Consider the following 17,755-nt stretch of genomic DNA (forward strand, 5'->3'; position numbering starts at 1 on the left):
GATCATATCGTTTCATTAGATTAAATCCGACCACAATGATTATACCGTTTGAGTAGTAGTGTGATAGTGATGACAGTTACCTTATGGCTTAGCAAAAATCTTGATGCTTAGCCAGCTTTAATAATTTTTAAACAATATACAATAAGTGAGTACTGTATTGAAAGATGTGGTGTTGTTCGTCTGTTAAATTATTTATATATGTGGGTCTTTGTTACATTACCTTCCCCTTCTATCTCATAATGATGTCTAGCATATATCTCATATATATATTTACTATCTTAATTTTTTAAATTTTAAAATAAAAAATAAAGGAAATTGACTTAGTTAACTTATGGTGTAGTTGATTCTCTGTACTTTAAAAAAAAAAAACATTAATTAAGTTGAATAATTAACAAAAGAGAAAACAATGCAATCAAGAAGAAAAACCCATCATTCATCATCATACACACACAAGCAGCGTGACATTACAATAAAGTAGTAGTAATGTATATAACCGATATGGTTGCTTCGTTTTCGTTTTCTTGTCCCGGAAAAGCAACGCTATAATAATAATAACTTAGCATGAAGTTAGGGTTTTTGAAGTTGATCAAACATTTTCCGTTGAGGAAGGAAGAAGAGGCTGAGTAAGAGATGATTTGGCATGGCTTGCGGGCCTGATGCTACTGTGCTCTGGACCAGAAGCAATGACATGTTGCGATTGAGATGCAAATTTCTTCTCTTCGGATTTACCCCACAGGACTAGATACAGACCCACTACGATCAAAACTGCTCCAATGATCCTATACATCCACAACAACCATGCATAACTCTTTTAATATCAATCACATGCATAACAATGATTCCTTTCCCTTGTAAATAAACTAATTAAGTATGTTCCTCCTCTACTTTTTGAAGAAAATACAAGAGAAGGAATAAAAATATAGAATTATTTATTAAATTAAAGTCAGTGACCTAGACTTTTTCAAAAAAGAAAATTGTACGAACTTTTTAATAAGCCTCTAGAACGTGGAATCATTATTGAAAGAAGCCTTTGATTCGAGTGTGTATGTTTTTGTTTGGTATAGTCGACTTCTTTTTGTAAAAGAAAGTTAAGGAGGGCTAGAAGCCTTCACCTTTAGGATGCTTTTGTACCCGCTAGGTCCTGTTTTAGAGTTTAATTTTAGGTAGATACTTTTATGGATATATTTTACAAAAATTATTATCACACTAATATCAACTACCAATATATTTGTATATAAATACATGTGTGATTTAATTTATTTTTAATATATATTTATATTCTAATATTTATTTTATATTAGATGTTAATTTTAATATATAGATAGTATATAATTGTATATTTTAAAATAAAAATAATATTATAAACTAATTAATTAAATATATTTAATTAAATTATCTAACAATTTAAAATATAATTTTTATATTAAAATATATATTTTTATGAAAATAATTAATCACCTCAATTTTAATATTTTAAATTTATATAAAAAATAATATTCTCAATATAAAATAAATAAAAATATTACTTATATACTAAAATTAACTATTAAAATTATTCATCATATTTGTATATAAAATTATTCATCATATTTGTATATAAATATTATAATTTAGTTTATTTTTATTATATATTTATATTTTAGTAATTAATTTTGATAGCTAATTTTAGTTTGCAAGTACTATAGTTGTAAGATAAGAGAAAGGTATGAGCCATGCATGGTAGGGTGGGAAACAAAAAGTAAATAAAATGAGTGTGGTGTGTGGCTATAGTGTGAGAAAGGAGAAATTAAGGAGGAAGAGAACGAACCCGCCTAAGTAGAACTGTTCACCCAAAGCAAGGGAAGCCATGACAGCGACGACAAGAGTCTGGACTGGCTGATACACCGCCACGAACACAGGGCCACCTCTGTGAATGCACCATATCTGCACCGCAAAGGCTATGCCGGAAGCAACCACTCCCGCGTATACAATAGTGAAGACTTCAGCACCTGATTGGAAAATCCAAGCATTCACATCTCTTTCAACCACCAGAGCAATGGCAAGGAATTGCAACAGTCCAAAGAAGCACGTGTAGGAAGTCACGGAGAGCCGAGCCGGGTACTTCTTCAGAACCGGAGCCTGCAGGACGAGCCAACCGGACCAAGACAAGCAATGGCCAATGAGGTAGACACATCCCAGGGTCCAGTTCTTTCCCTCTTCTGCTGCCGCCCCTAAGCTCATGGCTGCGGTCTGCAGCGGTGGTTCTGGGCTGTAGATGGTTGGACCCTTGTAGAGTGTTATGACGGACGCCCCCGCCACACAGAATACTGTTCCGGCTACCTTTGCCATGCCATCTTTTCTGTCGAGCCGCACTTTCTCTATCCTGAGTATGGCTGCCATGAGAAATGTAATGGCTGGGACAGAGTTCTGTATTGCAGATGCAAATGTTGGAGATGTGTTGTCCAATCCCAGCAAGTAAAACCCTTGGTTCGCTGTAATCCTGCATGTACGTATGTGCATATAAATGAATAACGATCAATGTATGTATCATAAAACTAAAAAACTATACACTACTATACGTACCCAACAAGTGCCAGAAGAAAGAACTGCAGCAAGAAGTTTAAAGTAATGGCAGGCCTCTCCTTCCTATGCACAAATTAAAAAGATTAAACACTAAGATCAAAGATAAGTTTATTTTAGAAACATCAAACTTTATTTCGAGTACTAACTTCTCCAAGAAGTATGCAAAGGGAAGGAGGAGGAGAAAAGCAATGATGTTGCGGTAGACTGGGAAGACAAGTTTGCTAACGCCCATGTTAAGGGCAGCTCTTGAGACAACATGAAAGCCAGCATAGCCAAACTGGAGTGCCAGCATGGCACCATGTAGTTGAAGCTTCTCTGGGATGGAGCACCACATCCTCCTTGACGATGAGGATCCTGAATCAGCCATTGGATCTGATCGAGAAACAAACTAGCTAAGCTAGAAATAATTCAACAAGAGATAATGACAATAATAGTAGTCTAGCTAGCTATAGAAAGCTAGTGTATGTGAGAAGTGGTGAAGAGGGGATGCAAAGAGCGAGGGTATAAATATAGCCTTATAGGGGCTTTGACCCCACAACTACCCTTCAAAATGTTTTTGCTTGTCTCCCACCATCTTTGCTGACTAGACACCTCCAACCGCAATTTTTACCAATAAAAAAAAGGGGCTTTTAACCAAATACATTCTTCCAATTTACATAAAAATGTTTTTATATAAAACTTATAATTAAAAGTTGATAAGTAACTTAATAAAAATATTTCTTAAACCTTAAAAAATAGTTATCAAATTAGTTATAATAAAAATTAAAAATTTATAAAATATCAAATATGAATTTATACCATAATTCAATAATGATTTTTTTTATATACACAACCTGATTATTAGTTTAATAATTATATTATTTAATATAATATATATTTATATTTTAATAAAAATATTATACCTATATTAAAATTAACTATTAAAATTAGTTACTATATATTTATATATAAATATATATAATTTAATTTATTTTTAATATATATTTTATATTAATATTTAATTTTAATAGATAATCTCAATATATCACTAACATGATTAATATTTTAATTATAATTTTTATATAAAGATATTTTGTATAATGACTTATTATACAGAATGAAAACATTTGTGAGTTGTGACAAGAAAGTGGTGGACTATTACTCTATAGAGAGACCACTTTAACGTACAAGTTTTATTAATCAAGTCTTGCGCTCTTTTATACTAATAATTGTTTATTGGATTCCGCTAGGGAGATAATGGACTATTTGTACAATGTATACAATGGCTATTGAGTTATAAAATGAACCCCAAAAATTTCAGTTGATAGAAAAATATAATACTAATAATTATATCTCTAATACTCCATAAACCTCTATTATATACATTGTATAAATATTTCATTAGCTCTTCATATTTTTCCTTTTACGGTGTGATTTTCTCTTCATACTCTAATTACATGTAGTGGGTTTCTAAGGCAAAAACAATGTTTTCAACAACTTACCAAAAAAGTTGTTTCCACCAAATTTTTTGTTATTAAGATGGTAGAATGGATCACGGAAGAGCTGAATTTAACCTCGCTCTAAGGAATATTGACATAGCAGAGGTGATGAGAGGTTTGGTTCGGGTGGCTATGAGACCGTGGCATTCATGATGAGATTCAGACCTTGGGGCTTGAGCAATTGGCGAGCCGCCATTGATAGATAGCACGCACGAGTGGGGTGGTGGATACCCATGCGCTCTCATCTTCATCAAACCCTATACCCCACTAAACCCTTCTTTCTTCTTTTCCTATTCATGTAGTGAGTTGTTACACACAAAACTATAGTACTACTATACTATATTATATTAGGGATAAATTTGAAATATATAAATCAAAATAAGTTATTAACTAACCAATATAAACGTGTATTATTAAATTTTGTACAATTTTTTTTAGAAAAAGCTCCGCAACCAAGTAAAATACCCAACTAAGTAAAATAACTAACCAAATCTAATTAAGTTGTTATCAAAAGTTTAAATTTATACGCGCGCTCTTCTTCACCTATGTTACTTCTTTATTGATGTTGCTGTTCTCTTTCTCTTTCTTTTTCCTCGTCTTTCTCTTTTATTATCATCGTTACTGTTATTACCATCACCTCTTCCTCCTCCTTTTTTCATTTGAATCTCTTCTTCTCTTTTATTTTTCTCCTTTTTTTTTCGATCTTCATCATCATTGTCATTATTATTATTATCATTATTGTTATTGTCATCATCGTCATCTTTTTCTTATACATATAATAGTTTAAATTCAAAATATACTGAAATTCCTTAATGATGACGACATACAAACAAACTCAATTCAAAACAAGTTCAGACCAAATTAAATACACCTTATTTAAATTTAAAATGCACCAAAATTACATCAAAATGAAGCGAAATTACTTAATGATGACTCAAAACTCTTCCTCCTCATCCTTCTTATTTATTAGCATCATCATCATCATCATTTTCGTCTTCTTCTTTTTCTTGGTCCTCTTCTCCTTCTTATTTTACCTTCTTATGATTATTTTTGTTTTATTTTTTAACAATAATAAAAAAAATAAAAAAAAAAAGAAACACACATAATGCTACAAAATCAGTATGAAGAAGAAGAATCTACATTCATTCAACTTAATAAGATTGCAATTCAGAATAAACAATATTTTTTTGTACTTTTGTAGCAAAATTTCGATATCAAAACTAATAAATTTATGTGTTATTGTTAAGCAATTTCAGTATATTTTTTAAATAAATATTATACATAATTCAAAATTTTTCTTTTTTCTTATTTTCTACTGTTTCTTTTTTTTTATCTTTTTCTTTTTTTTATCTTCTTCTTATTTTAGTTTTTTTTAATTCTTCTTATTTTTTTTAAGATCAAACAAAAAAATAAACAACTGCAATATTATATAAAGAAGAGGAGAAGAAAAAACAAAATTAAAATACAGCAACAACAGCACCAATAGAAAAAGAAGAAGGAGACGTACGAAAAAACATAAAAAAAAACATAAAGAAAAATTGTGTGATTTTATGCACATATGTTGTGTGAGTAAATTTTGTTGAATTTAAACTAATTTAATTAAATTTAGTTTAAAAAAGACTTGAATATGTAATGACACTCTGTTTTTAAATTGATTATTATTGTTGTCTTAGTAGGACATGTAGAGTACCGCGTTATATAACATGCATGTATTTTAAAAAAAAATATAGGTAGATAATGAGAATATTAAATAATGTGAACAATTGATATGTCAGATGTTCAATTTAATAGGTATGCAAATGATTATGTTTATTATTTTTAATTTGATGGTTATTTCTTTTGATTCGATTTACTCATGCACAGTTAACAATTACAATTACTGGATGTTCAATTCATTAGTTGTGCAGATGGTTATCCTAATGTTAAGGTTTAAGAGATAATTTGATGATGGAGTATTTTTTTACTTTATTGTGTCAATTCAAGAATTCATTATTCATCTTATTTACAAAAGTCATTGTCTACCTAGCAAAAATAATTTTTTTATAATATATATAGTTTTTTAAAAATAATGATTGCATCACTTTTTATATAATTTTTTTTATATTTTTATGGTGTAAAAAATAAAACTTTTATCTGTTTTATTTTTTAATCAATCATTTTTAATATAGAAGATAAAATATATAAAAAAATATAATAAAAAAAATCCATATAATTTCTTCCGGTTTTTGTGGTAGGTTCCATTTTCTAGTACCGGTACTCATTGCTTAAAAAATTAGAAGTTCAAATTAAACAGCGGTCAACGCATAAATGAGAAATTTTGCTGTGTATAATGAATATTAATGATATTGATATGGGGTATTAAAGGAGGCTAATGAAGTGAGATTCCCACTCCCAATGCAAAGTTAGCACAATATGCGGATTGCTGAAAAGCCCCTCCTCGCTTTAAACAGACATGATGCCCCTCCCACCACCACCTTTCTCAATTTAATTTGAAAGAAAAGAAAAGAAAAGAAAAGCTTTAGTCGGGTATCATATATCTTTCTCTAATTTCGAAATAAATTTTCCAAAATCAAATTCAACTTCAGTACCCCATCACATAAATATCTAACATCCACTTCCATTGTGGCGTTTTGATGTGTGTGTTTCTTTCTAATTGCATGGACAAATATTTAGTAATTTATTTATCATATATATGTATTTTTTTATGAAGTATAGGAAATTAATCTTTAGTTAATGAATTTCTTATAATTCCAAAAATTTTCATTTTTTTTTTGAGAATTTAGATTTTATAATTTATAATTATGATATAAAATTAAAGGTCTATGATTTAAGATTTAAAATTTAAAGGAAATAAAATATTTTTAAAAAAATAATTAATATTAACTGAAAAGTTGGTTATTTTGTATTACTCATATTTTTTTAATGAGAACCAATTATCATATAATTGGTCGTGTTAATTACAATTAAGGTTAATTTTGAATGCAAATTAAAGTAACTAGGTCACGCCAAGTTCATATAATGAAAGATATATGAATAGCAGCATGCAGAGTCAATTAATTATGCATTATTAGTAGGTAATAATAATGTTGCGTGAAGCACATAATATCCGCTGACTGTAAATGACACCAATATGTTGGATTGTTGGTTGGTTTAAGAAGTTTGCATGACACAATCTAAAAAGCGATGATTAAATTGCTGAAAAAAAGAGGGAATTAATATATCAGAGAAATGGCGCTATTACTCCTCATGCCCCATCACATGATGCTAAATAGCTGCTTTTCTGGTTGCATTCATTGCATGGTTCCCATAGATATATTAGCATGTGCACTTTATTAATTGGTCACTCATGTTTAGTCATCTTCAAATTGGGATGAATGATAATTGATTATTGATAATAGAAGAACCAGATTAACATTATAGGTTAGTTCATATACATATTTGTGTAAAGCATAAAAGTTGAATGATCGTGGTGGGTAAATGCTTTGATTGAAAATGTTACCTTACCGTATGAGAGTTGCAAAACAAAATGCTAAATCATAATCATGCTTAACTTGTATCTTTTTTTATGGGTACATTGATAAAAGGAAACGCCCCAAGAGATGAACGAACCTTTCTAGGATGACATAGATTTGAAAGCAAATTGAATGGCCATAGCATAAGGACCTAAAAGAAAACCTCAATTTTAGTAGCCTAGAAGTGATGGCTAAACTCTAAAGTAATGGCTGGCTAACAAGTTTGAATTACGATATATAAGACCACGACTGTGGTGGTTAGGCTTGAAGTGGTTATACTTATACTTATAATGACTAAGGATTGACCAACTAATAAAGAATTGACATATGTCATGACTAAAGGTATGACTAAATTAGAAATCATGCTAAACACGATGCCCCAGTCTTTGATAAATAATTTAATTAAGTTTCTTTTAAATAAATAATTTAAATAATAAATAACTATATTAAAAATAATTTATAAATAAGTTATTTTGTATTTGAATTTTTAGTTTTAAAAGTGTTTATTTTATAAAAATGTGATAAAAAATAGTAATATTATAAACAGTGATGGATTCAAAAAATTTTAATAGTGAAGGTGAAATATATATAACATTATAATAATTTTTATAATAAAAATATTACGGTTATATAAAAAAATTAGCTATCAAATTATTTATTATAAATTTGTGTATAAATACATATATTATTTAACTTATTTTTAATATGTATTTTATATTTTAAATTTATATTTTAAGATTTATTTTGTACAAATGATTATTTTATGTATATGTAGCATAATTATTATTATAATTATATTTTGTTATTGTAAAATATGATTAGATTTTTAAATATCTAATTACAAATTAAAATACTAAAATAGTAATTTAAATAATAACATATAATTTAAAATAATTTTTTATATTTCATATTTTGAAACCTTGACAATATAATTAAAATGTCTTTTTTTTATATGTCGTTAAACAATCATTTAAAACTCAACTTTCATACAAATTAGCTTTTGATGATATTCATAGTTGAAAAAGTTCATTCAATTAGTGTAGTTATTACGAAAAAAACTAAAGCTAATTTTAAAAGAAGAAACACAAATAGATAAATAATATTCTTTCGAGTCGATTTCTAAGAAAGATCACCAATCTTATTTAAATTTGAAAATTGATCATTATAATGGACATCTAATATGAAGTTCTTAAATTGGCTATCAAGTGTCAAAAGTTGAATAAAAAATTATTGTGGGGTCAAATTTAATAATTTAGTGGGGACAAATAAATATTATTATATACTACTAAATAAAATTTTTAATTATAGTGGAGCGCTTGCTCCCACACCCACATGAGTGGATCCGTCCTTGATTATAAGAGAAGTAATTTTTTTAACTTTTTTATAAACTCCTAAATAATTTTTTAGAAAGGTACAATTTAATTTTAAAAAATTTATAAGACAATAATATTACTACTTTTTATAATAGAATAGAATCAAGCGTGATTGAATAGAAAACAATAATAATTGCATTAATCCATTGAAACACAATAGAGCTCTTCACCCCTACTTATGGGGTTTAGAGACTCATGCCATAGAAGATACAATATGAAATGTAAAAAAAATGTCATGCATCCTGAATGAATATCTAAAAGTAGTTTTTATACTAAACTAGTAACCTAGGTTTACAGAAAATGAGCTAAGTGCAAATAGTGCAGAAATCCACTTTCGGGGTCCACTTGGTGAGTGTTTGGACTGAGCTTTGAAGCTTTCACGTGCATAGGCCATCCTTGGAGTTAAACGCCAGTTTGGGTATCAGTTTGGGCGTTTAACTCCAGTTTTGGTGCCAGTTCTGGCATTTTACGCTAGAAAAGGGTTTCTGGCTGGCGTTTAACGCCAGTTTGGGCCATCAAATCTTGGGCAAAGTATAAACTATTATATATTGCTGAAAAGACCAAGATGTCTACTTTCCAACGCAATTGAAAGCGCACCAATTGAGCTTTTGTAGCTCCAGAAAATCTACTTTGAGTGCAGGAGGGTCAGAATCCAACAGCATTTGCAGTCCTTTCTCAGCCTTTGAATCAGATTTTTGCTCAGGTCCCTCAATTTCAGTCAGAAAATATCTGAAATCACAGAAAAAACACACAAACTCATAGTGAAGTCCAAAAATGTGATTTTTGAATAAAAATCAATAAAAACATAACAAAAAGTGAATGAAACATGTTAAAAACTATATGAAAATACTACCAAAAAGCGTATAAAATATCCGCTCATCAGAGGTTTTTGGGCTTCAGGCATATAATGAGAGATCATTTTGCCACCTAAAGAGGATGAGCTCAAATGATGATCTTCTTACTTTTCTGGATCGATTTGTATTATCGACACAGAAGGCATTAGTTGAATGGTCCTTCCAGCCTTTGTCTTGATAAAAATAGTCATAAGTGAAATAAAATGAAAATCGATGAGACCCAAAGCTAAAATAGTAAATAATTATACCTGGGCAGATCTACTAGGTTTGAGATGTGAAAACGGAAAAGAAGTCTTTGATGAGTCATTGGAATCAGAATCGCTGGAAGAGCTTGTGAAAAATCCATTTGTCTTGCAACATAATAGGGTGCGTGGAGGGTAATTTTGAATTGCTCTTTCTTGTATTGAGAAATTCTTGTTGGAAACACCTGAACAGCAAGGAAGTTGGCCCAAATGGTGTTGTTCAACGGGTTATCATCAATAGCGGAAAAAAAGAGTCGTTGGAACCAGAACAGACCACACCTTCGATTCATGAAAGGGACAAGCAATAATTCCTCATTTCAAAAACTTTTGCATGAATGGAATTTTGAGAATGCTTCCCAAAAGAGTTCTTCAGTTGAGTTGGCATTTTGGAAATTTGGTTGAAGAGTAATTAATCAAATACCTTCAATGTGTTATTTGTTTGAAGTTGTGATCCCTCCCTTTTTCATATGTTTTTCAAAAATAGCATTCAGCCAAAGTTGTAGAAGTCAAAAGGATCCCTAGCGTTGATTGAAGACTTTTTTCAGAGACCGTCAACTAGTTGTCCCAATTTATCATACAGATTCTCTAAAAGCAATTTGTCCAGATTGAGTTTGTGCCCTTTGTGAAGTAAGGCAGCTAGTGAATAAATAGTTTTTGCATCGAGATGTTCCTCGAGCTGAAGACGATAGCATTCAACTAGTAGTATAAGAAAGCTACACTTTCGTCGTCTGTAACAAAACTGTTTTCTCTACTCATATTGTGTTTAATGAAGTCCTCATAAGAGTTCTTTTGGATAATGTTGTAAGATTTGGTGGGTTTCATATCGAATGTGATCATAGGATTGCCCATCAATAGTCCAGTAATGGCGGCCACATCGAAAAGTGTGGGGCCAACCATTCCACATGGGAGATGAAAGTTGTTCGTGGTTTTGTTCCAAAAACAGAGCGCAGCGCCGATCATCCAATGATGGGTAGTTGGTGTGAAATGAGAAAGACGAAGGAGTTCGTGAATACCTTGTGTTCTCCAAGCTTTGCCTTTTACTGGTTCCAGCTGTTGGTACCAAGCGAGGAAATCGACAGTTTTAAAGGTAATTTTATAATTATTTCTGAAAGATTTTTTATTGTCAATGAAGGGTGCTATGAAAAACTTTGTTTGATAAGCAAATCTTTCCGTTCGACACTTGGGAAGAAATGAGCATTTTTCTTGGTTTGTTCAGAGATCTGTAAAGGGCCGACAAAACAGTAAGTATCGTCTTCAACAGTAAAAGGGACAAGAATTTTCTTATCACTCGTAATATTCTCAGGATCCTCAATGACAGTGTCATTGATTGAGATAGTATTCTCAGGTTAGACTGGTCATGAGATTCAGTCATAACTTGTTTTTCTTTGTCTTGAGTTGTTGAAGTCTTTGGAGTTTTAGAAGAATTCATTGATGTCGAGAAGGAAAAGAAATGAGTGTTGATTTGGTATAGAATAAAGAAAGGTGTACAAGAGATTTAAGGAAAAGACTAGGGTAGCTGTTTGAAAGAAGACGAATTGGAAAAGAAAAATGAGCTATGAAGATGAAAGGTTTATAAAGAAAGGTTTATAAAGAAAGTTTTAAAAAAAAAAATTTCAAATTTTGAAAACGAATCGACTTCTTTTGAGAAGCCACAATTAAAGGAAAGAGAAGATAGTCATTCGTGGGAAAACAGACCATCGTGGACGTTATTTTTTTTAAAGGAAGTGGAAACATGGGTAATAATGAGCCATGTTTAAATTAATTGTTTAGTTATAGGTCTTTAAGTTTTGAAGAAAATTAGGATTGAGTGTTTAAACTGATAGCTCGATAGACGCATCAATTTTAAAGGGGCGATTTGTTAGTCGAAAAATTATATAATTTCAAAGACATCAAGGTCAAGATACAATAAATATTTTTTCGAGAAATGTAATCCTTATCGAGAAGGATTCTTTGAGAAAAAGAGGTAGAAGTCATTCCGTAAACCTGATCAAAGAAGAAGAACACGTAGAGCTGATTGTTGGAAGTTACCAATGTTGTACAAAAGAGTGGGAATGGTTACTCAAAGATTAATGCACGTGGGAGTTACATTTGAATCTGATTGGTCGAAAACTTCTATAAATAGGTATAAGATCGAAGAAACGAAAGTTGAATCTCGAATTAGAAAATATTCTCGCATATTCGTATTCCCAGCAAATTCCTGAGTCTTTTATGAGCTTTCTTTTCTGTAGAGTTCCTTTCATGTCTTTTAATTTTTTTAAATTTCTTATAATCTTTATTTTAATTACAAAATTATCTTTAAAGCACATTTACTTTTTTTCATTTTCTTTAAGATTCAGTACTTTGTTTTTTATTTCAAAGTCCTTCGATCCCATAAAAAATAGTTTATTGCTTTATTTAAATTCAATTCAGTTATTTTATTACTTTCAAGTTAGCTTTGCTTTTCTTTCAATTTTTTTATTGTTTTAATTCAATCGAAAGAGACTTTGTTACACCTTTAAAAACTGGTACTCATAAGAGAAATATATTTCGCTTTCAGATAATTAGATATTGAACCATTTCGATTTGTTAAAAATCGATAAAACACTATCAACATTTCACGTGTCAGTTGTTAACAATCTTCACAGCTTAATCACCTGAACAATGTGACCACCAAAGACACACCTATATATATAGAAAAAGTATAGGTACATAATGAAAATATTAAACAATGTAAACAATGAATATATCAGATGTTCAATTCACTAGGTGTGCAGATGATTATTCTAATATTAAGATTTATGTGAGTAATTTAGAGTGTAATGTATTTTATTTGAATTGAGCCAATTTTAAGACTCATTATTTATGTTGTTCAAAAAAGTCATTATATATATATATATATATATATATATATATATATATATATATATATGAAAAGTCTAGGGCCAGTAACTTTTGTGTTTCTGGGCAGTACTTAACCATCAAAAGAAAAGAGTAATTTTTTATCATTGGATATAATCTCACACCATTTAAAATACTATTGATAACCAATTAATGGTTACAAAATACTAAAATTGCTGACTCTAAGCATTACTCATATATATATATATATATATATATATAATCCTGGCCATTATTTGAGCAGCCAGATTGAATAGCAAAAGCAAAAGCGTTAGCTTTGGAAATTCAAAGTGTATATATAGGCTGGATGTATCAAATTAAAGATAAATATTGTTGTTTACTCAGTTTGTAATAAATAGTGCATAGACACTTAAACTAATGTGGTGGTGGTGATCAAATAGGACTAATAATAATAATAAACCTATGAAATTAAAGGAACGGAAAACACGGGATGCAAATCCAAAAAGAAAATTGTCTAAACAATACTTAAGGTTTTAATATTCATACAGAACGTCATATCTCTGAGTACATATTTAGGTTAAACTTTTTTAATAACTATATACATTTTAACTATTCTTAGTATGAGATTTGGAGAATCTCACTATTTCTAACAAAAATAAAAAGCTTCAAACTTATCTTTACATAACAAATTATATATCATTGATAATATAAAGAGCCTAGAAAATGAATAAATAAACATAGCCTAAATAAAGGTTCGGTTAAGGTTACAAATTATAATAGGCTTAGTCATTTTCGATAAATCCAAATTTTTAAAGTAGCCGCATTGCGGTATATCCACTTCACAAAATCTTGCTTTTTTAAGGATATAGATATAATTAATACAACGATATAGTATTAATAAAAGAGGGAAGCCAATCGTAGCTTGAATAAGTGAAGTGCAATTGAGTATTAACTGAAAGAGATCGTAAGACGGACATACGGGCCAGTGGAAGCCTGCTCCCAATTTTTTTTAAAAAAATTAATAATAATAAGATATTATGTATATATTTAATTTAAAAAAAATTATTTGATATTTAATATAATATAAATAATAATTTAATTCAATTTAAATATTAATTATTTTTAATATTTAAAAATAAATAATAATATTAAAAAATATAAAAAATATTATTATTAATATTTTTTAATTAAATAAAAAATTTTAAATTTTATATAGTGAATTCTTTTTTTAACTGTTTTTTTATTTATTTAGTATTAATTTTCTCTGTTTTAACTGCTATAATTAAGAGATTTTTTTAAACTATAAATATTGTGAATAATAACTCAGAAATAAAATAAAAGATAAATTTTTTGCTAATTGTCTTTTAATTATATTGAAAAAAAATTGCTAAAAAATTTGACACAAATTCTATTATCAATGAATTTTATGATATGAAGAATTGACCACTTCGTTAATAAAAAATATACACATATTTTTTGTACTTTAAAACATATTCTTCATTGGTATATTTTTGTAATACATCTTATATTATATAATTTTTACATAATTTTTAATATTATATGTATTATTGCCCCATAATAACATTTTTGGATCCGTACCTTTTGTAACCATAAACAAATTGGAAAGAAATTAAATCATCTCTCAGTATTATATTTTTGTTCATATTTTATCGAGAAAATTTAACTATATCTATTTAAATTTTTTTTGTTATTATTTTTTTAATTTTATTTTTATCATGTGTCTAATTCTTATTAATAGGATGTTAATAAGAATATAATAATGAGACATGTAATCTGGAATTCTGGATCTAACCATACATTCCAGTTCCATAGTTTGAAAATTAATTAATATCACTCCTCACTTTATGCTTATTACTTTCTCTCATGTTTTTACGTTATGATCCCTAGTCCCTACCACTACCCATTAAATCCCACCAGCGATTGTTATTTTCTTTCTTTTTCGAACTTTTGTCACAAGAAAATTTGTTCATACTCACATCAAGACACTGCAGTTTCACTAACATGAATGATATATTTATAGGTGGATACTACCATGAAGATTTTACTATTGTCTTCATATGAAGATACTTCTTTTTTACCATTAGATGATAAAATGTATGGTTTGATTTTGATGTGTTGCAAAAGTGTTATTTTTTTTAAAGTGTGGCTAAACAAACAAAGTACACTTTTAACACAAGAATCTTCATAAAAAGATGTTTTTAGCATCTTCATTTGAGTAGTTGCCATATTTATAACGTCCTACGAGAACCCCACAACTGTTTTGGCGATCAATTTAATTTCACCTTTTTTTTTGGGTTAAAACCACTTATATATCAACAGCTATTAAATTTTGGTCATCTTGGTCCAAGTTAATTATATCAATATAAGTTGCGTGTCCTTATAATTTTTTGTTTAAAAAAAACCATGCTATGAGCTTCAATAATGTGAATTATTTCGAACTTTACCTTTTTGACCAAGCAATCTTTCGTGTTGATTATGGATGAAATGATGAATTCCTCCTAAAAAATATCCATCTCCACAATATATAACCTCCTTTTCAAAGTTTGGCCCTGTTCGTCCTGTTTTATCCTTATTAGTATTTCATACCAAGGAGCCACAATACTCCATGGCCATGGCCCGCTAATAAGCTTTATTTATAAAATAAGTAGTATACTTCAACTGGTGCACAACTACTTTCAAGGCTCTACCAACTTGTAGGTTCTGAGTTAAACTCTTTCTCTGCATTGGATGAAATTTTTCCTATAAATCAAATTAAAACTTTTGGCCCCCCAAAATTTCTCTTGAAGCTCACCACTGCACTTCATATTGATTTGTGTGTCTAATAATAACTCCGTATTTTATTTGCTTGATTCTTATCTTCAAGTCATCATAGGTTATCTCAAATATATATTCAACAACTTATTACTTTAATTCTTATATGTAAACATATACCAAAAACCGACCCCCTGGTGTGATATTACTTAAAGAGCTATCATTTCTTTATGATGAAGACATACATTAGTAGTTGAGGGAGGCTCAATTATAATAATAAACAAAAACTAGACGAGAATATTTAGAAACTGTTTCGAGAGTTACTGGATGAATTTGTGCCTGAAAACGTGAGGTACAAATTTTTTTGGGGTAGCGTTCGACATCTTCTGGTGTCGAGGTGGTGCCGTCCGAGTTTGTCGTGAGGAGGGAGGGTTGTTACTTATCTGCAAAAGATTCTGATGTTTAAGTTAACAAGAGTTTTAGACAAGTTTTTAGTAAATTGGAATTCGAAAAATATCTGAGAGTATCAGGTTATATATAAGTGTAGAGGTGAGATCAATTACCACCTTTTGAGTAATCTCAGTTGATTACTCTCTTTTAGTAAGAAAATTGTTGAGATTATCTTTCTAGATGAATATGAGTGATAGTAAGAATTGGTTACTTATTTAAATAAGTAGGACTAAACTCAAGTCGTTATAGTCGTCCATCTAAATAATGTATGTAAATTAAGTTAAAATTAAAGATATATACCTTTTGAAAAACATTTCAAATGTTGTAACTCTATTTTGAACTGTTTCTTTATTGCTATTTACTCTAAATAATTTATAAACACAAAGACAAGAGGAATGTTAAGGGCATTAAAATTTATTACTTTTGGTCATCATTTAACTATCAATTTAATTTTTTTAGTCTAATAATCCAACAACATATTATCCCATATTTTTAGATATTGATGACCAACTGATAACAAAAAAATAATAAATTCTAATAGTTATCTAATATTTCTCTAAAGATAATTGACCTCTTTTAAATTAATTTTTGGATTGAATTAGGCTCACTCATGAATGTGTATATTTCCCTGCCTTACGAAGCTAAGGTTGGTAAATTAGTTACGATGTAGAATATAACAGTATAATTGAAATCTAAGGTAGGAAGAAATAATATCTGACAGGATAGGAGAAACGTCTCATTAGTAATCAATCATGATTATTAAGCTTAAGTTCATATAATGCATCTCAAATCCAAGATTCATCATATTCATTTTGCATGTTTTAGAAATCTTTTAATTAAAGTGGCCGGCTATGGAATGTGGTGGTATGGAAGGGTCCCAGAACCGGGACACACCCAACCCACCGCACAGGCTTAATTAGGTTCACTTTGAACTTTGAAGTTGATGTTTCGCTTAATAGAGAAGATGGTATTGGAATCTTTGACTTTGAAGAAGAAATAAAGAAGTGTGTTGGATAAAATCTTGGAAAGCTGACAAAGAAGATTCATTAATTCATAGTTGAATTGCACCATAGTGAGTCACTGTTGGTGCTTCACATGCATGGACCATCGCTATTTCTATAGTCTCATCTCTTCACATTCAAATCTCCACTTGAATATATGGCCATCAATGATGTCCTCTATCTCCTTTTATGAATATATATACCTTAACCAGATGCTAACTGATGAAGGTTTCTAATTAACAACATGGCTTTGTCTTCAATGGTAAAGAATGTCTTCTGTAAATTTTGCTAGGAAATCAATGTTTCTTTTTAGATAACAGTCAACTAATAGAGAAGTGAATTGGTAAAGATTAATAAAAATAATTTTTAAAAATAAAATATTAGTTAAAAGAATTGATATACAATTTTTTCCATTTTCTTTTTTACGAGATATTCCTAACATCTTGATTTAAATTAAGAATTAAAAAAATTCATAAGTAATAATTTTGACTTCTTGAATTTCTAAAAGTTAAATTTTTATATTTACAAAAAACTGCAAATTTATTTTTCTGTTGATTAGAATTAATTATAATTAATTAGTGGTAGTCCTATTTTTCTTGTTTAAATAACTGTTCATATATTATTTTTTTCTAAGACCATATACATAGCAGCAATACCTAATTGATATTTACTA

At 29.2% G+C, this 17,755-nt stretch overlaps 1 protein-coding gene across 1 annotated transcript; it reads right to left on the reverse strand.

Moving 5' to 3' along the window:
- Positions 1–407: 407 nt before the first annotated feature.
- Positions 408–3,052, reverse strand: LOC112705599 (protein WALLS ARE THIN 1). Its single transcript, XM_025756470.3, has 4 exons — positions 2,709–3,052; positions 2,563–2,625; positions 1,808–2,479; positions 408–779 (listed from the first exon to the last, which is right to left on the reverse strand). The coding sequence occupies exons 1-4, from the start codon at positions 2,927–2,929 to the stop codon at positions 587–589; spliced, it is 1,149 nt and encodes a 382-aa protein (XP_025612255.1). The 5' UTR covers positions 2,930–3,052; the 3' UTR covers positions 408–586.
- Between the last annotated feature and the right edge of the window lie 14,703 nt (positions 3,053–17,755).

This window comes from Arachis hypogaea, chromosome 8 (genome assembly GCF_003086295.3).
Source record: "Arachis hypogaea cultivar Tifrunner chromosome 8, arahy.Tifrunner.gnm2.J5K5, whole genome shotgun sequence".
NCBI lineage: Eukaryota > Viridiplantae > Streptophyta > Magnoliopsida > Fabales > Fabaceae > Arachis > Arachis hypogaea.

Bases quoted from the DNA above. Each gene is read 5' to 3' on its own strand.
- LOC112705599 (XM_025756470.3), bottom strand. From the start codon at position 2,929: ATGGCTGATTCAGGATCCTCATCGTCAAGGAGGATGTGGTGCTCCATC. The intron at 2,626-2,708 runs GTTAGTACTCGA...ATTTGTGCATAG, and splicing joins TTTGCATACTTCTTGGAGAA to GAAGGAGAGGCCTGCCATTA. The intron at 2,480-2,562 runs GTACGTATAGTA...ACGTACATGCAG, and splicing joins TTTCTTCTGGCACTTGTTGG to GATTACAGCGAACCAAGGGT.